The sequence below is a fragment of the Anoplopoma fimbria genome, chromosome 24 (genome assembly GCF_027596085.1).
Source record: "Anoplopoma fimbria isolate UVic2021 breed Golden Eagle Sablefish chromosome 24, Afim_UVic_2022, whole genome shotgun sequence".
NCBI lineage: Eukaryota > Metazoa > Chordata > Actinopteri > Perciformes > Anoplopomatidae > Anoplopoma > Anoplopoma fimbria.
In genome coordinates this window covers 13,788,324-13,809,702 of record NC_072472.1, presented here as the reverse complement: position 1 = coordinate 13,809,702, position 21,379 = coordinate 13,788,324, and the positions used below count along the sequence as shown (strand labels likewise).

Sequence of the window (21,379 nt, the reverse complement as noted above, 5' to 3'; positions counted from 1 at the left end):
AGGGGATTCAGTGTCATTCACCAAGTGTCACCCAGTTAAACGACATAATCTTTACTTTTCCAATTCCAATAAGCTCTGGTTGACATTCAAACAAATAAGCCATTAGGGCTTGGTGGGTTTTAATATGATCATATGACATACACACATCTGTTTCTGTTGGTTAAACCAACTATCAAACGTGTTTCATTTTCCCAGCGTAGCTGCTGCTGCTGCTGCTGCTGATTGAGGAGAAACTGAGTCTTTTGCCTTTGGCTGACATTGAGTTTACATTCTCCAAAGCTTGAGAGTCCTCATGTGAATCCATGTGTTTGTGTTTTTTCTTTTTGCTTTTGTTTTGGTTCTCACTGTGTGTTTTCTTCTCTTTCTTTCCATGTCAGGCTGCTGCAAGGATGACCAGCGGATCTGCAGGTATGGGGGTGGAGGGGTGGGGGGGTCTTGTGTGCTTTCAGTATCCATTCAGTTGGCTTGTTTGCATTCTCGCTTTGGGATAAAACTGGACTTCTGGGAATGTCTCCCACAGGATTCCCAGCCCAATATGACAAACCTCAACCACCCAGAAGTAATGATATACTGTTTCTACTATAACACATGCACATGCACACACAGCCTTGCCTGTACACATACACAACACATGCATATTCAGGTGCATAAACAAAGATATGCGGGCGAGCTCATGCAAAAAAACAAATACTTTATGCTTTGAAGTTTTGGTTTAGTGGAATTTGTCTTGTGATAACACTCGGAAGCTTATCATACTTTCACCAGAACAAAAACAGAGGTTTTCTTATTGAAAATATCTCTTATAAACATTAATTTATTTTTTAAATATATTAAAAAGAACATTCATGTATTTGTTCCTGTTTGGTGTTTGAATTTTTGTCTTTTTTTGCTTTTCCCTCTGGGACTCAAGTTCCCAGAGACAGTGATATGAGAGTCTGTGGAGATGATTAATGAGTCCAACTCTGACCTCTGTCCATATCTCTTATCCTGTGTCCCTTTTTGATTGACATGCACAGGCGTCATGGCGACTGTAGTTAACTGCAACTCAGCAAGATGTCTCACATTCGCCGGGCTGCAGGATTGTTTATTTTTGTGTGTTTTGTCTGTATGTGTGTGTGTGTGGGTGCTGTGTGCATGTTGGGATGTCTCCGTTGACCACAGCAAGGGTCACATTACTGTCAATGGTCCACGGAGGAGAGGTGCAGTCTGGGTAATGAGGCCCCAGAGGCTGCAGGAGGTCAGAGGTGATGCCGTTGCTGGCATACGACGAGGTTGAAAGTGTGTGTGTTTGTGTGCGAGAGAGACAGAAACATTTCATACAAACATGGCAGCGCTGAGCGAGAAGTGTAGATTAGTTTCATTGTTTGGGCTTTGGTGCTTCATGGTTTGTTTTCTCACTTGAGAGTGTTTATTTTCTCCTCTGATATGAGGAAACACATTGGCTTTTTGACAGAAATCCTGTCTAATCAATCAAGTGTGTGTCGGCCTGTGTGGGCCGTGTCTTAGCTGCATAGGGACAGGATATGATATGCACATATCTCTGCTCACATAGCTGACATTCAGTCTGCTCTCTGCCAGATAAACAGAGAATTCCTCTCCATGAGATTAAACCAGAACTACTGGTGTTGGTACCTGTGTTCTCTGCCTGGGGTCTCCTCATCAGGCGGTAGCTTTTCGTAATCATCCTTAGCGTATATCTTTTGATGTTGTTCTTTAGTGTGACTTGTCTGTGGGTGTGAATGAGGGAATGCATGCCATGATGGTATGTGGTTTAAATCAAATTTGCCCTGAGAAAAAATGTTTAATCCCTGCAAAGATGAAAGGATTTGTTTGGAACACATTTTTTTCTGAAGAATTAATATGCAATAATGGAAGAGCATTTTTGTATAAATGCTTAAGCGCTTTACTTGATATCAAGTTTGTTTGCATTTGATTAATCCTTTAGGTCACCCCCCACAGTGCCAACAGCTCTACCACACATGCATAAAACCTGATTTTTCAGCATTTAAACCCTAGTAGAATGTAGCAGGGCGTTAGCTCTAGAAAGTGTTAGCTTTTAAATAGATCCATCATGGCAAGATGCATTTTTTTTTTTTTTAAATCAACCCATAATCTGCCTCCGCTGTTTCAAATGCTCACTCCAGATCTATAAACAAAGAAAAGACGGCAACATTTCCTTTGATTCTTCACGTGAGCTACACAAGGCACATGAAGACACAGTGCGTGACAATCATCATAACATAGACCCAACTAATCTTTGATGAAATTCATTGCCAGCTAAAATTTGAATACTTAATCCTACTGAAATTAATCGGCCAGTTTGTGAACACAGGAAGGAAAGGTGTATGTGGCACAGGTGTGGATTTCAGTCACATAAATTGTACTAGTCGTCACAAATGTGATAACTTTAGACTGGACTTGGTCAAATCGAAAGCACTTGCAACTGGACTTGGACTTTAAAACCAATTACTTTTGACTTAACAAAGACTTAAACCTTTTGATTTAAGGCCTAAAGATTAAAAAGTATGTCATTTAAAAATTGTGGCACAAATCAATATATTTCCTGAATCACCTAACGTTTACAATAATCGGTCACAGCAAGTCGACACTTTATTCCCTACATCTTTTTTCTTTGTTGATAAATTCGGATGCACTGGTTTTAAAAACTTGTTTTAACCCAACAAAATACAATTGAAAAAATAATTTATGATGATGATTTTGTTAATGTAATATGTTATAACTCTGTTGTTAAAAGTGCATTACAGTTTGTGAAGAGCACATTATGGCTTGTTTAGGAATCCAAACTCAAAGTTTAGGACTTGGGACTTGACCTGGGACTTGAGTGCAAACACTTGAGTCATACTTGTGACCAGCAGATGGACAGATAATATATTTGTTTAACACTTGAAACACAAAGTTTAGGACCTTTACTCAACTCGATAGTTGTTCTTGACTTTGCACTTCATAGCCAAGAGTTAAGATTAATTTATGACTTGCAAAACAAATAATTTGCCCCAACTTTGGTCAGTAACAAAAACTCTAAACTGTCACTCCCCAGTGCATTACTGTATTTAAAAAAAAACATGTTTTTGTCCCAGCTGTTCATTCCGGCTCTACATTGTTTCAGACAAGCTGACGAGAACACTACTAGTGCTCTGGTAATACTTGCCACTCAAAGATATTTTAGAAGAGTGCTGCTATTTTAGAGCAGCTGATAAGCTACGAATGACCTTGACATGAACCAAACACACACTGACACACATTCTCTACACTTTCACTGCAGTCGAGGATTATAAAAAAAAAAGAAGCACATAATCCGACAGATTTTCACGTTATTGGAAAGCGTTCGGGGAGGCTGTGTGTAATCTCCACCTATTTTAGTTTGTCCTTGCATGTCTGTAAATATGTTTTTAATATGTCTGACTGGATGGATTGAGCTCATTTAGGGCTCAAACAGACATCTGACACACATTTTCCTTGAGGTAATGTCACGCTGCCGTTTGTAAAGTCTCACACTTCCTTGACATTTTCTTTTAACTTGCGTAAAAGTACTCAAAGTGTTGAGGGTTCAGCGTGTCCATGTGTCTATGAATGTCATGGTTGGGTTATTATGTGTGTGAGACTGTGAAAACCTCTACTACTGCCACTGTGTGTTATGCATGAGATACCTCACACAGAAAAGCAGTTAGCTCAGCAATTAACTTGCAATAAACCTTTATAGCTTAATGACGGAGGCTTGTTGTGCTGTTAACGTGTGTGTGTGTGTATGCATGTGTGTGTTAGAAGCTGTGATGTGTAGGCCCACCAGAGTGCATACATTAAAGGTTTGTGATACTAGGAGGTCCCTTATTAACTCAGGGCTTAGTAAGTCAGCATGTGTGTGTGTGTGTGTGTATGTGTGTGTGTGTGTGTGTGTTGAATATTGCAGCAGTGTGCAGCAGTGCTTTAACAAGTCTGGAAGTGGATTTGGCTTTCGTCCCAGTCTTCCCTCACCTCTCCCTTTTCATTTTTCCTCTGTCTGTCAGCCCTCTAATGTCTTTTGTGATCGTTCAAACTGTAACTTGACCCCCACATCGATTTATATTTTCCATTTTTATTTGTTTCACTGTAATTGTTTGCTGTGTTGCATATTTCTGTGTCCCTAAACCTCCCTATGAATCCTCTGTGTTGCCTCCGTTGCTTTTTGTCTCCATGTGTTAAGATTACACATGCAACAAGACATGCAAATGCAGTCATACACAAATAAACACACATACAGTATAATGCTTCTATCCCAAATTGTCTGACCTTGACTCTCTCACTAGTCTTAATTGTAACTTTACACCAAAGTCCCAAATCATCATTTTACTTTTGATTAAACTTAGTTATCGGGTAAATTAGCAACACACACACAAGCTGCAAACACCTTATTCATTTGGACATCCAGCAGATACAGAGAAATAATGAAATACATTTGGAGATATGTTTTATTGCTCATGACAAATGTCCAATATTCACATGCTTATTTTATCTCTGGTTTGGTCTCCACCAACTTCTGAGGGAAATATCTGACTTAAGCTGCTAAATGCTCCACTATTTTCCCCAGCTAGTTGCTAACTGTGTCTGGTTGCTGTTTGTTGCTGGTTACGCAGCATACAGTTGTTGTTTAGAGCTTTGTCACTGATTGCAGCTGTCTGCTACGACTGTAAACAACACGGTAACCAAAACAGTTACAGGTCATAAAACCAAGACAATGAGCTTAAAGATTGTAAAACTCTATTACTTGTGTATATGTGTTGGCATGTGCGTTTGACCACACACATATGAGTGCATATTTGTGAGCTGCCTACACACTTATTTGTTTGTGTGTGGTCCTGCAACCCTATAGCACAGAGAAAAAGATTGAGGAAGGAGCAACTCCTTGAGGATTTTCCTGCAAAAAAATGCTTATTTTAACAGCTAAAAGCCACACTATGTGTGTATGACCCCTAAGTGCCTTTTAAATGAGACACCCAGCAACAAGGCCTCCTATCAGCATGTGATCTGCACTCCTGTGACCCGTGGAGTTTCCTCCGTATCCATTAGCTATTGTTTCCCCTTCCCGGCCCTGGTACTTCCACCATACCACAGTCTGCACCCTGTAGCCCTCCGCACTCAACTTTCACACCCCCACGTCTGTCTCCAAATACAATGTCTACCCCACCCCATTAAGTTCCATACTTCAAACCTCAGGCTGAGTCTGCTTCCCATATCCAAACCCTGGTTTTCCCCAATTTCCCATCTGTATCATCTCCCCTCCTTGGTCCTTAGGCCGAGACCTTTGCTTTGTGTTCCCGGGCCTCAGACAGGTCACAGTGATAGCCATCTCCTGCTGAAGGTGATCCAGTCTCCAGAATAGGAGGTGGACGATATTAACACACTTATCTTCGCAGGCCGATCAAGGGAAGTTTTTTGTTACTGGAGAGAGAGTGTAGGGGAAAGACGCTCAGAATTAGCTCCTGACCCACTTTCCTCATGGCCCATTTTTCTGATGGGATCGACCAGAGCAGCATTCACTGACGGAGGGTGCAGAAATATTGACAGAGACACACTGATACTGTTGATTCAAGCCCGTGTGGACAGATGGGTATTATGTTGGCTCCTCGTACTGTTGTTGTTTCAGTTCAGGCTGATTTATGAGGACACGTGATAAGAATAGGGATCCTAAAATTGTTTTTTTAAGAAGTATGCATTATTTCTTCATTCTTCATTTTAGTGAAGATCAAAGCCAAATGTCAGAAAGGAAAGTCTGAATCGTTTCCAATGAGACGTTCTTCTATTGGAAAATCAAACGTCTTCAAACTATTAAGATACCCTCACATCTTTAATGTTATGCTCTTTGGATCTCAAATGCCACCATCGTCTGTCTTCCCCTGTGCATTCCCTCTCTTGCTGAGTCTTTGCTGCCTTTTATTTTTCAAGGAGGGACTGTCAATCACTTTGTCACTCTGGTGTATCAAAGTCAAGGGTTGTGTTCACAACATCAGCTCTTGAATACTAACTTATTTTTTTTCCATGTTTAAAGCGTGGCTCTATGATAGAGGAAATACTTTTGCAATCATAATTTTGTTTATTCCTTTACATCTTTTAGCTTTTAATTACCTCTACTTAATTATACAGAAGCAACTTTATATTTCCACAAAGCTACTTTTTTGCCAAATATGCTGTTTCAGCTCATGTTGTTTTGCTGAAGGTAAAGAACACGACCACAAGTGAACACATAAACAGATGTTAGGATTTGCTCTTCGAAATGCTGTTTGAGGAAGTGAGCAACATATGGAATTACTATGTGAATCATAGTGATATGATTAGGTGTGTGTGTTTGTGCATGTGTGTGTGTGTGTGTGTGTGTGTGTGTGTGTGTGTGTGTGTGTGTGTGTGTGTGTGTGTGTGTGTGTGTGTGTGTGTGTGTGTGTGTGCATGTAAGTATGGTTGTGTGTGCTCTCAGGGATCACTGAAAAGAGATGATATGAGCTCGGGATTTAGGTCAAGGTCACAAAGTGCCATCTGTTCAATGGTTACATTTAATCTTGAGGATTTCCAGTTAAAGCAGACTGGTGATGCTCACAGAAGTTGCAGACAATTTATTTTATAGGATCATGAATGCTTCAGCTGTATGAAGATGATTTTCCATCTTGATTCCTCCTTTGTTTAGTTTTGATTATGTGCAAACAAAGATTTTATGTACACAGTTGTTCAGGTAACATACAGTATAAGTACGGACGGGTTATGTATTCGCTTGTGTTCAGTCTCAAACAGTAGCGCCAAGTGAGCTGAGCAGCTTGGCCTGAATGACTGAGTGTTTCTGAAAATAGAAGACAGAGACCACGGACACAGTGGCAGAGATGAAGAGGAGAGAAAAATGAGCAGGGACAGGCGGAGGAGGAGGAAGAGGAGGAGGAGGAGGAAAGGGAAAGAGGGTGCACAGTAGCTGAGCAGACATGTTCATTTAAGAAAGCTGGGAGAGAAGGAGTGGGTTGGACAAGATGTGTTAGTCAGAGTCTTTGGTCACGTGACCTGTTAAATCATTGATCAGCTGGAATTTGCTAACCCAGAATCTGTGTGCCTTTATGGCTGTGGACCTTTTACAGTCATACTATCACAGTTCAGGAGAGTCAGGGACAGAAAACCCTGGAAACTAGAAGTTTCATGTTCAGAATGTACAAATGCATTCAAAATTAATCTAAAAATTGTATTTAAAAAAGCATTCAGTTTTCAATTGTAATTGTGATTTAGAAATACTTTTTTTTAGTGCAATGTGTTGCGTAAATGTTGTTCAGGCAAATGGCAGCAGGTTTTGTAAAATCATCTCTAGCCATTGGAGACTGATAATTCAAGATTGGGCCTTGAGCATCTTTGTGACCATCACATGCAGTTTGTGCAAAGTCTCTGACATATCATGCTGATGATACAACTTCCTAACCTGAAATGACCTGACAGGAAGAAGAGGGAGAAACTTAACCTATTCCTTCTCCAAACAAGCCCTTCTGTCCATTTTTGTAACTGCGTCGGGTTGAGACGTCTATGCTCTGCTGTGTATTTGTCCTAAAAATCAGATCTCAGGTCTGTCCAGAGAACATGTCCATTGTGCTGCTTTGATTTGCTTTTTAAACCCTGGAATGTGTTAGGCTGGTGTTTTGATTGGCTGCTGCTGCGAGACATAGTTCCCATGGTGTTTTCCCTCCCTGCTAGGAGTAAAGGTTGACCGCAAGGACCAGCTCACCATCCACATATCATAGCCTTCAACATCACAGCGGAGAAATACAAAACTGATCCTGGATCAAAGTCACTTATGGTTTTGTGGGTTTCCCACTGAAGTGTTCAATTTCTGACCCAGGGCCTCTGTTCTTTCTCACCCATTCTGTCACTGGACCTCAACCCACAATCCCCTCTGTTTCTACTCTTTCAGTCAAATCCACCCAGTCTGATTGTATTTTCATCAATAGAGACAATGCTGCAAATGAGTTACTGGTGCTACTGGTACATCAAAAAGCAGTATTATTCAACAATTCTCTGGTCTGATTAGCTGGCTTTTTGAAAAAATATGACTAATGTTTGTATTAAAGGTCATGGTTGGCTGTGCTATAGAGATCTATTGATGTTAATATTTCTCACTCACTGATAGAGGTGATAACGTATATTTCCTTCAAGCAACCTCCAGATCTGAAAAGTGAAGCCAATGCGGAAGTGCCTTAAACTTGCATTCTTTCTAACGACCATCAGGGGGCGACTCCTCTGGTTGCAAAAAGAAGTCCAATTGTACTGAAAGTCTATGAGAAAATGACCTTACTTCTCAAGTGATTTATTACCTTCGTAAATCTGATCTTATGGTCTTAATCGATAGTTTCAAGTCTTTTTCAATACAGCATTAGGTCAATTATATTTAGAGTAAATTAGGCGATAAAGCAAGTTATGCTTTAGGACATGGCTGTGATTAATATGTCACTATCACGGCGTTGTTTGGTCAACTATAAACCCTGCACAGTGTGTTTCCAGTTCATGGATGATAATTGTAACATTTTGGTTGCCTAAAAATGTCTCATTCAGCGTTCGGTTGTACTTAGCTCCACCCTGTCGTGTCACTCTTGGTGGCAAAAAACACGATGTCGACGACCAAAATGCTGAACTCGAGGCTTCTAAACTGTAGTCCACAAACCAATGGGTGAAATTGTGGTGACTATATCCACTTCATTTATACAATCTATGTAGGGGACTCACAAGAGATTTTAAAAAGAATGGTCAAAACGGAAGCAGCAGGGGCTGAGCTATGCTGACTTTTATGGGTCAAGCTTTAAGATTTAAGAGCCATATACATCTTTTTTTACAGGCAGAGTCGCACCTCCCAAGACAAGTTAACTGAAGCTTACATGTAAAATCTGTAGAGTTTCCTTTTGAAAAATGGGCAGTTTATTAAAAAAAGTCTAATGTAGTACCTTGTCATTAGTCAATAAAAGATTTTAAATAAATTGAGCTGTAATTTTGCACAAAAGCGTATTTGTGATATTTGTCATTACATTACATTACAGATAATGTTTCGGGCACCTTTTCAGTCACTGTTCTGCTTATCCCAGTACATTTAACATATATAATATATATCAGTGGTAAATGTCTAGAATAAAAATTGGTAATTAATCCTCTCCTCCTCAGAGTTTTCTGATTATAAGCCTGTTGTGCCTGAAGTTGGCTGTGATAATGTATGTCCCTTAATCCTGCTGCCCACACATGACGGTATTTGCAGAGGCAACACAGTTCACAAGGTAATGTGTGTGTATGTGTTTATATATTCAAACTGAATACATATGCATCCACTTATGCATTACTTTAGGCACGCTTTGTACTTGTGTGGGTTTCACGTTATTTACATACATTTGTCTGTACGTGACGTGGTATGTTTATGTCTCTTTGAGAGACGAGAAAGCTGGTCTTCATGCCGTCACTCTTTCTGGTACCTTCGGGGTTTATGTTACACTTTGGTGTCACGCTGTGTTTCATGGTTGTAAAATTACCTATTTAGTGCATGTGTGTATCAGTTATGACGTACTTTCGACCACACGCATGCAGTTGTACAAACAACTGAAAAATTCCCCAAAATGCACATGCAATTGATTCTTTAACAGTTCTTCTTTAACAAATCTGCAGACATGCTCGTTCTTTAGTCCAAAACATTGCTGGAAATGTAAGGCAACATGCCATATAAAACAACACATTTAACCCTTATAGGACCATTTACTTAAATAATCAAATATTTTTGTTAGCTCAGTCCCATTTTTCAGTCTTCTAAAGGCACATACACAGGTCACCACCTCACCTGTCTGCATTTTTTAGTTCTGTCCTCAACATGATTAGTTCGCTCAAATTGTAACTGCACAGCAGCTTCTTTTGAGTGATCCTTGGCCATGTGCCTGAATATGTCCAATCCAAACCCACAAATAGAGCTCATTCAACCGTTTCAGATGCTCAGTTATTTTCTTCCAATCAATAGTTAGGGTACCAAACAAGACATTTCAAGATGTCCCCTTGGGTTTCAGGAAATTGAGACGGCCATTTTTTCAAATTATGAATCTATGGTGAAAATAATGGATAGTTACAGCTCTATATTTGACATGTTTGTTTGTCACGTCTGAACACAAACTTTTAAGTTAACCATAAGGAATGAAACATTGTAATGATGTTGATGTACATATGTTATCCTTACGCCCCCATGTGATTCTAACTATGCGCCTAATGTTAAACCCCCCGCATAAAAACAACAATTGAAAATCAAATCAGAAAAGCTGTTTTGCTCTGTAAATAGTTGGCAATGACTGCCTTTATATTAAGTGTCAGTCGTAATTTTAAATATATTCTTCTTGTCAACAACTTGTTTAATAAAGTGAATACTGTCACATTATTCCCAGTCTCCACCATGTCATTTTCAAAATTGAATCTAATTATATGTGACAGAAACATACTGTGTGACTTTGAAATGTGTCCCATCCTATTTGCAAACATAATGCTTGGGAATCCTATTAAGCTGTTTTGAAATCAGAATCTAAACAGAAAAATAAATTTCATCATAAGTTTTATTCCAAGATACAATTAGTATGTTTTCTTGCTTCCTCTTGTCCCACACATGATGTTCTATATGTTGGTGGTCTCGTCAATCTACTCTGCTTTAGTCTCCCATCAGCTCCTCAGTTCCTTCCTTCTTTCACGCTTCTTCTTCAGTCAGCTCCTCATTGTTCATCGTTCTTTCCCTCTTAAACACTTTCCCTCTCATCAATGCTGACTGCCAGTGCCAGCCATTAATCTCTGCAGTGTAACTGAGGAATATAAATCGTCGGGTCACTTAACTGATGAACTGTCGGTGGAAACTCCAAACCATGGCAGGGAAAGCAGGGCCATGAGCTCCAGTCTTAATAACATTCCCTTTCAACATGATGGTGAATCAGTCCAACTTCAGAAATCACAGTTTGGTTGAAGTTACATTTTTTCACCCCCAAGATTATTCATAGCCCAGTTTACGATACCAGTAAAGTGGTATTCTGTGTCCAGATGAGTCCTGGATTCTGCTGACTACTCTGGATGTCGAGTGAGTTTCGACAGGCCAGAATGTCGAACCAGGTCTCTGCTCATGGATCCATGCTGACCTGGAACTCAACACCACTAAACGGGACATCCGATGGTGTCAGGCGGACAGCAGCTGGGGAGTGTCCTGGTCTGTACTGATCACTCCGTCTGGCATTCCTGGGATAACACAGGAGTAGCTCAGAGCTCCGAGTGAAGCTCTTGACCTGTTAGAGGGCTGAATGTGACTCACAAAGAGAGACATCTCAGACCGCTGGTGTTTGTGCACTTTCACTTCAGGTTCTCGGACTGGAGCATGTATTCTGTTGAGTACACTTTATCTCTTAGTCAAGCACATAATAAGTTAGTCATATTGTAATGCAATCACGTAGTGAAGCCCATTCTTTGTCCATTTTTTGTTGTGTTTTTCTTTTTCCTGAGGATTACTGGCAAAAAAAATCAACAATAACATCACAGAGAAAGATTGCCAATGCAGCTATAATGCCTCAAGTTATTATTTTCCTGTGATTTGTGTATTGCATACCGTTTGGCCGTTGAGACATCGGCTTGAGTTTTGGTTACCTCTGCATTGTATTTGTCAATAGTTCTTTAAGATTTGAAACATCAGTCCATTAATTGGAAAGGAAGGGAATTAATAGGAAAAATAAGGGTTCTTTTAAAGCCAGTCCCTGCTAAAGCCCAAATATGTATGTTGCAACAGTTTGTACAGCTGCTCTTTAAGGTCAGATTTGTGACTGAATGACCAGAGATGCTAAAGAAAGATTTTCCCGGCAACACATCTCAGTATGTGTGTGTGTGTGTGTGTGTGTGTGTGTGTGTGTGTGTGTGTGTGTGTGTGTGTGTGTGTGTGTGTGTGTGTGTGTGTGTGTGTGTGTTTGGTATGACAGTGTGTTATTAGTGTGTATCAAGGGGATTGAAAGAGATCCTTGTTTGGGTGAGTGGGTGGGTTTGGGTCGTGGAGAACGTTAAGGTTTTCTGTGTGTGTGTGTGTGTGTGTGTGTGTGTGTGTGTGTGTGTGTGTGTGAGAGAGAGAGAGAGAGAGAGAGAGAGAGAGAGAGAGAGAGAGAGAGTCTTTTGCATGGGGAGGGGGAATCCGCCTCTCACATCTGGCTCTCCATGTCAGAGGTCCAGACTCACATGCAGAAGTTATGTTGAATCATTGCTGCACTTTCTCTCTACCAAGAGGACTCGGGCTCAGGATTGCAGAAATGCTGGATTAATTAATTCACCCGGTAAATAGTGAGTCCTAACCCCAACTGGTGCAGGAAGGTGACGCAACTCGAGAGGAGCTTCATACCAGGTGAAGCGGTGACGATCATTGCGGCAGCCAGACGCAGCAGCCGGGACGCTCCGTCCCCAGCCAGACGGCCGGAGGCTGCTCACGGTGGAATAAAAAAGGAGGATATTGAGGAATAACGGGTGTTGCTGCTGCTGGTTTTAGTCAGGGAGCATGCGTCCGGCTGCACCGCAATGACAACCCAGCCAAGGTCTGCCAAGCTACAGCTGCGGCGGTCGATCAGCGAGCAGCTGCGGGACTCCACGTCCAAGGCTTGGGATCTGCTGTGGAGGAATGTCCGGGAGAGACGGCTGGCAGGTCAGAGAGCCAAAACAAACAAAAAACAAGTGAAACTTTGTTTAATATGCGTGAATACAGTTTTATAGAAGTCTGTCACATTATGCTATTACTGCAGCATGAGTGGTGAAGTGCTGGCACAGCATTTAACCTCAAACATATTTTATTTTTTTATTTATTTTTTAGACTTCATGTATTGTCACATAATTCTACGGCATTTTATATTTGCCGGACACAAGTTTATATCAGTCCATGTGCTGCACATAGCCTCTGTGTTATGCCTGTAGCGTCACGCGCAGCGCGCTCCCTGGTATTTTGGGAAGGTCATTGTCAAAATTAGTGCTGAAAACAGCGCAGGCATGTGCCGGGGCTTCAGACGCCAACTGCTCAGCATTTGTTGTCCCAATCTGGATAATGGTTTATGTTCATTACTGCATCTTTTCAGAGAGCAATGGGTGGGGGGGTGGGGGGTTATATTTTTGGATTAGGCATTTACATGGAGACAAATACGCGCCAATGCACCAAGTTTGGAGGATCAGTCGGTTTGCTCTATATTTACAGTGAGGCGCAGAGTTATATGTCTCCCCCTCTGCTGACCCTCAACTGTGCGTCAGAGAGGACGGAGAGAGAGAGAGAGAGAGAGAGAGAGAGAGAGATGCATCTGTCTCCCTGGTTTAATGTAATTACCAAGATGTCTGCCTCTTAAGCAAATTAAAAGATATACATTCATATACACTAACCACCAGGCCACGATATCGGTCAAAGTCTCTGTCTCTGCTTTGTTAAAGATCATTGTGACATGCTGGTGAACTATGATAGATGATGGTTTATAGGGGTGGTTTGCAAACAGTTAGTAAGAGATTGATATCATTCAAATGGAGCATCAGAGAGCACCTGCTGCCCACAGTAATCCTCTTTCCCTTCATTTCTCACCCCTTCATCCTGTCCTCCAGCTAAAGTCTCCAACCACCCCCACCCCCCCCCCCCCCTCAAACCCAGAGCTCCCCCTCCTCACTCACCCTACTGCTTAACCCATCAACTCAGGAGGCACACAGTTCACATCTGTCCGGATCAGATTTTGAGTCGAGGGATCCTTAAAATGTGCACATCTGGCATCACCGTTATGCTGGTATTCAGCAGTGTATTTTCCACTCTATGATTTAGTCAGAGAAATGGCATATTGTATAGGGTTGTACATGTTGGGAAACTGTAGTATTTGGTCAGGGACAATAACTTTGGATAATCAATTCAACAATTTTTCTTGCCTGATGCTTAAATTGAACAGAAATTAACATTCAGAAACAAAGTAAGTAACATAATTCAAGTTAAGCAGGATAAAAAACCTGAAGTCAGATCCTGAAGTCCACATGTTAATGTGAATTTTGATTCTGTTTATGGCTCCATTCAATCATTTGTGTGTGTGTGTCTGTTAGTGTGTGTGTGTGTGTGTGTGTGTGTGTGTGTGTGTGTGTGTGTGTGTGTGTGTGTGTGTGTGTGTGTGTGTGTGTGTGTGTGTGTGTGTGTGTGTGTAAACTGAGAATACATAATAGCACCTGGATTTAGATTTAATCCCACAGGTTTTTAGGTTAGCTGGAGGGGAGGGATATGTGGGATATGTGGGTTTTAGTTGCTTTGGTGTGAGTGTTGGTGTATGAGTGTATGTTACCTTGAATCACCTCCTTACAACTACATGCTGCTGTACTGAAAATACTGTGAATCAAATCCAATGTTCCTGTTCAGTGTTTCCCGCTGATTAATGAGAATTTCTCATGTAGTGGCCCTGTAGTTCAGCAGCCTCTTTATTTTATGCTCTCATACATAACCTCAAGGCTGTGTCAACGAACTGAGGTTTCATCTTTGGTTCAAGCCTTTAGCAACATGTCCAAAATATACACTTTCTCATATTTCCCTCAAGGAAATGTTATTTATCTGTGTTAGCAAGCAAGTCTTCATACACAGCTCCAGAATATGCAAGTCTTTACTACATGTCTTTGTATAGGATTAAGAGAAGTACACACATTGTTTTTACTTTGCTCCGGTCACGTTTTAGATTTTTTATTTTTTTTTCCATCTCTTTTGAGCCTGTGGCAGCTTTGGATGCTCACAAATCGGGTCACATGGCTGTATCTCTTTAAGTCTACAGGTTAGATATTAAAGGTGACCAGGCGTTGACAGTCAGAGCCCTGAAGCTTGGAAGTACCCTGCCTGTGGAGCTCAGAGTGGTTACACTAGTGTCATCCTTTAGATAACTTAAAAACCCCTGAAGGGCTTGTTTTTTTACGAGAGGAAGCAGCTTTTTACAAAGTTATGCTAGTTAGTCTCTTTATATTGCCATTTTTTCGCTTCCGCTTGTATATTTGCAATTCGTAAACAAAATCTATTGCAACAAATATGTAGGTACAGGACTTTACTTAAGGGCATCACATGGTTGAATTACAGTATGTGTAAATGTTAGAATCATATTATTATGATAACATGCAACTTGTATTCAGAGATTAAGTTCATATTTTATATTCTTTATTAGAGGCAAGTGTTCGGGTCATGATAATTAGGGATGAGAGCTCCTCTTTGACACAGTATTAACAAAACTCTGAATATTGTATAGATATTCTTTGCTTAATATTGACCAGCTGTTTTAATTTTATTTTTGGGTCTCCACTTAAGTTGGCCTGTTTATTTTCTGTCCCATGTTGGCCGAGTGTCACTGAGACAGAGATGGATATTATATTACTGGCTGGTTACTACAGCCAACCCTGTGCCAATCCATTCACACACATCTAAATAGCTCACTGTCACATTACTGAGTCAGCCTGATGTGACCTGCAGCACTGCAGCACTTTGGCAGTTTGCAAAGTGCTCCTCTATCATTTTTTGAGTGTATTCTTTCCAATGAATCTAGTATGACATGAAATTAAAAAAAATCTAATTCATCTGTCCCAGATTTCCTCAAGAGGCCAGTATAATCATATTGAATCACAGATTTAAATTTCACAAGTTCAGACAGTTCAGTTGCACCTCTCATATGACCTGCAGACTGAACAGATCTGCTGTAATACCCCTCTACTGTGAGATCAGGTGTGTGTGTGTAACTGCTGACCTGAAGTTGACTTTGCAATGACCCACTTTTCACATGCAGCCCCGTCCCACTCTTACCCCCTGCCGATTATCTCCCTAACATGAATTAAAAGGACCCCCCTATATCCTTAAGGCCTGGCAAATCACAATTCAGCCGAATTAGGTCAAAGTATGAACTTCCCTCCTTCACTGCATTCCACACATTTATCCTCTGACCTCGTCACTGTATGGCAACATTCAGTTACACATTTCTTACATTAGCATTTCTTACTATGACAATACAAACCATTATTGTGGGACGTATTACTATCATGAGGCACAAGCAGGGAATGTGGGTGGTGTGCATGTGCTGGATCAGCTAAACTGCTTGAGAGTGTGACTTTGTGTACGAGCTTGGTTTGCAAAAATGCAAAACAAGCTATTTTCAAGTGTAGTTCTGACTAAAGAAAACCAACAATACAACTCACATCTTCTCTCTTTCTTGTTTCATTATTTCCTACACACCACTTACAGACAAGCACTCTTTATTTCACACGTGACCTCTGACCTTTGGTTTCTACTTAAACCTGTTACAGAAGTGAATAGAAGGGGGTTTATGTGTGTTTCTTTATAAGGACTTCTTTAGAAAGAACAAGTCGATGCTGAAACTTGTTTTATATAAGATCATGGAGAAATTCTATGATTTAGTGAAAAACAGATCACCGGTAATGTTGTCTGATAGAGGAACTAACTCACGGTAAAAGTCATCCAATAGCTTTCAAACATTAAAGGCATTCTTTACAGATTGCAAATAATAATGTATTTTTATAATTTGTATGTATTTGTAGTATGTATATTTTGACAAATATTATAAAGAAAAAGAGTCAAATATATTATATCTGAGCATTAACGTTCAAATTTTGTATAATGTGGTATAAGCTTAAGGATCTATTGCTACTCGTGTTGAGAGCATTGGACTCATCAAAGGTCAACATTTAGATCACGTGATGTGGGCTTTATGCTAAGTAAAATAATTAAATCCATTACAGTCAATATAATCATTAAGATGCAGCAAAATATGCTGTTCAAGTGAAAATCAGTGATATAGTATGTGAGGAAAATGTGGCCTATATCGAAAAAACATTTATCCACATTGACACACCCTGCCCATGTAGGTCGACTATTTCATGTTTCACTTTGATTTATTCTTATACAGAAAGTAATTTTCAGACTCATTATTTAAGCATTAAGGTTAATATTATAGAGGGAGGGCTGATAATAGCTACTGTTACTACTGCGTGAGTGTGTTTGATCTTAATGTAATTCAAGTCTTTAAATTACACACAGCCATCTTTAAACTAAATAGAAGTGTTTTTAAACCCAAATTACTTGTGAGATACGACGCCAGTTAGCTTAGGGAACAACTTATGATATTTATTTACAATATCATACAATATAACATTTACTAGTATAATAATAGGATACATTATACAATGTAATATATTATAATATAATTTAATATAATATAATAGTATACAGTATACTACAATATTATACATTATGACATATTATAATATAATACAATATTTTATAATAATAACAATACAATACAATACATAAAAAGCAGACAGGCAGTTCATAAATACAAGTACATGGACAGGGACCAGACATATTACAATCATTGACAGTGATGATTGTTCTGGTTCCTCTGTCCACTTCGCTCCCTTCAGTCAGAAGGTCTGTAGCATTGGCGAGCTGGGGTACTGTTCCTTTTTTAGTCCAGTCTTTCCCCTTTTGTCAAAGAAAGACATGTAAAAAGGTGTTCAAAAAATTATAAAGTAACAACACTTAGAGGACAAGTTCCTAAATCACAAACAGCTTGTAATTCAAAACCAAATCTGTAGCCTCCTTGGTGTCTAAAGAGAAAGTTTATTTTAAGTTTCTTAAAAGATTTATCAGTTACTTTTTATTTTATTACACTTAAAAGTTTGTTCTAGACAAATCTGAAGATATCTCGTGACAAACTGTCCCAAATGTTTGTGCGTTAGCGTCCTGTGCACTCACAGCCCTGAGTCTTCTACCTCTGCACGTCTTTTTGACATGGTGAACAGGGTATTCTGGATATCTGCACAGATTATAAATGGTTTCAATCTCTTTGATATCGGCTTCTGCACCTTGGTTGACTGCTTTGCGGGGAGCTGAATAACTTAAACATTTTACCACCTTACCACCACACAAAATCCCGTTCTCAAATCTAACAATTTAAAGTTTCTTTACAGACTTATCACTTACTTTTCCAAATAATTACACTTAATAGTTTATTCTAGACAAAATCTGAAGATATTTGTGACATACTGCAAAAATTAATGACTTCCAAATGTTTATGTGTTGCTACAAAATGATGTACCTGGGACTGTCAGCGTCCTCTGCACGACCCAGTCTTTGGGTCCTTTTACTTTTTGTGACACGGTGAAGAAAGCATTCTGGGTATCTGCACAGATTATAAATGGTTTTAATCACTTATTATTAGAGTTTACCCCTAGGTTGACTGCATTGGCAGGAGCTAAACAAATTGATAATTTTACCACCACACTGAAATCCCATTCACAAATTTAACACTTTAAAGTTTCTTTAAAGTTTCTTTAAATACTTATCACTTACTTTTCCAAATAATTACACTTAATAGTTTATTCTAGACCAAATCTGAAGTTATCTCGTGACAAACTGCGAAAACATATGAGTCCCAAATGTTTGTGTGTTGGTATAAAATCACGTACCTGAGACTGTAAGCGTCCTGTGCACCATCAGCGCTTACTCCTCTACCTATCCAGGTCTTTTTGACTTGGTAAACAGGGCATTCTGGGTATCTGCACAAATTATAAATTGTTTCAATCGCTCAAATCCCATTCTCAAATATAACAATTTAAAGTTTCTATAAAGATTTATCACTTACTTTCCCAAATAATTAAACTTAATAGTTTATTCTAGACAAAATCTGAAGATATTTTGTGAAATACTGCGAAAATTAATGAGTTCCAAATGTTTGTGTGTTTGTATAACATAATGTACCTGCGAATGACAGCGTCCGGTGCACCCTCCGGTTTTTGGGTCCTTTCTCTCCAGGTCTTTTTCACATGGTGAAGAAAGCATCCTTGGTTTCTGCACAGATTATAAATAGTTTCATTGTTTCCCCCTAGGTGACGCTTTAAAGGGGGAGGGCTAAACCAATTGAAATGTTGACTACCTAACCACAACACCACATTTTCATTCTCAAATTTAACACTTTTTTATACAGTTTCTTTAAATATGTATCAGGTAGAGAGTCTACCTGTGTTTTTCTGCGCCCTGTACAGGCTTGCCTCTCCTGTTACTTCTTTTTCTTTCTCTGTTTTTCATCATTAGTCTCCTCTTCATGTCAGGGACGGGGCTGTCTGGCCTTTTGCATATATCAAAAAGTTGCTTGAATCTCCAGACTATCACAGTATATCATCAATACAGGGAAGTGATGCAACACTTACTTTCTAATACCGACTGGATTCACATCCTCAAATGTCCTTTTACAGCCACGTTTTTGTTTGGCCACAGCTGGAATATTTAGTGTTAAAGTCTGCTTGACTGTCACTGATTCCCCTGCAGTGGTCCTGGAGCAACCAGAGCCAACGCTCCTCATACAGTGATCCCCCTTATTGTAGGGATCAGGTTGTCCTTGAACCGCTTCGACTGTTGTCCACCAGTGTCTAGCATAGTCCATAAGAGAGGGCTTGCCTCTGTTGGAGTCTCCATTAGTGCCAGTGGAGTAGTTTGCTTGACTTTGACTCCCCAAAGAGGCAGCCATCTTGTTTTGGGCCTCAGGCAATTTTACCACCGTGTTAGACAGAGGACTATCATCAATGACCATGGGTTCAGTGGAGGAACTGGACGTGTGGTCAGTCTGTCCACTTATGGTAAGTCTGGACATGGCTTCTGTGATTTGCATTATCAGAAGATCCTCGTCACCAAAACAATTCTGAAAGAGAGAATATTTGTATACATGTTTGGACCGCCTGTTTAACCTAAACTGCAAAACACAAGACCCTCTCTGAAAAACATTAAAATGAAATGTGTAATCTAGTTTATTCAAAGAATAAACAAATCAGCCTCCTTCTTTTTGGCGTCTGGTGTTTTTACCTCTGTGTTAGACAGAGGACAATCACCAATGACCATGGGTTCAGTGGAAGAACTGGACGTGTGGTCAGTCTGTCCACTTATGGTAAGTCTGGACATGGCTTCTGTGATTTGCATCATCAAAAGATCCTCGTCACCAATATGATTCTGAAAGAGAGAATATTTGTATACATGTTAAGACCATCTGTTTAACCTGAACCGCAAAACACAAGACACAAGACAATGAAATGTGTAATCTAGGTTATTCAAAGAATAAACAAATCTTCTTCGGATAGAATGAATAAACTTGGTAAAATAATTTGTTGACATTGTTACTGCCACTGATTTAAAAGGCCGTGGCATGTTCCTTAATTTAGTTAAATACCTGATCACATTCCTACCATTGTACATTATATTTTTTCAGCAGATTTTTAATAGCTACATTGATAGCTGAGATAATGAGGCGAGAGATGGAAGGCAACTATATCGATACAAGTACCGACTTACTTGTGTGTTTGTGTATCTGTTTTCCTTCTTAGACTAAAAGGTCAGTGGGCTATACATTAGATGTGAGATTAACTTAAGTGAACATTAAAATTGTTTTATAATAACATTGTTAGCAGCAGTTTATAATTACTTTCTTTTGAGAAAAGATTTAAATCATTTTTTGCTAGATAACAAAGAATTCAACACATTGATCAACTTACCATGCGGCCTTTAGACCTCGGCAGGGTGTTGAAACTAGTTCCAAACATCTTGCTGAAAATGTTGCTGAAAACAACAGTTGAAAAATGGATTGTACTCTCTCTCTCTTGTCTCTTTCGTCGGCACTCAAGGTGGGTAGAAGGCGCAATGAAATGAAACACACTCAGGTGTTCTATTATAGACATTTGTGATGTATGATTCCAGAACCATTATGATGTAAAAAAAAAAAAGAACATGGAACCTTCGGAACAACATGCTGACATCAGCTATATGACTCTTAATTAATATGTTGTACAACTATCAAACTTATCTGATTCATAATATTCAGTTTGAACAAAACCACTAACAAAAACTCAGTCTGAACATACCTAAACATGATTGTACTAAATATCAAAGGAGCACTTGTTAAAGTGTTTGAACTGGAGTTTCCCCTTCAGAAATTTTAAGTTACACCAAAATGTGCTTTTATGCAAATAATTATGGATTATTTATCACTATGACATCCCTTTATATTTTTTCTATATGCTGATGACCCATAATTGCACCTCCTATGAAGGCTGAGAGAATAAAATGAATCGGCCTCTAAGCAGCACTGTTTAATACAAGTTAATAACTAGGATGGATGAACGATTAATCTAATTTTGATGGACATTGCAACGCAATTTAAAAATTGCATAAACCAACCAACCAGAGTCAGAAACACCTGGAAATGGACAGCGTGTGAGCTTCTAGTGCACAAGCCCACGTGCTGCCCTTCTCTCCACGTGACATATGTGAATGAGAATGGAGGAAGAAAACTTGCAAAAAGCCACGCCATGT

General features: G+C 39.6%; 1 protein-coding gene across 1 annotated transcript in view; it reads left to right on the top strand.

Moving 5' to 3' along the window:
- Positions 1–21,379, top strand: part of LOC129113325 (stAR-related lipid transfer protein 13-like) — a 48,940-nt gene that overhangs the window by 6,529 nt on the left and 21,032 nt on the right. The window contains 1 exon segment of the mRNA XM_054625551.1: positions 378–408. Within this exon segment, the coding sequence (XP_054481526.1) occupies positions 390–408 (19 nt within the window). The 5' untranslated portion in view covers positions 378–389.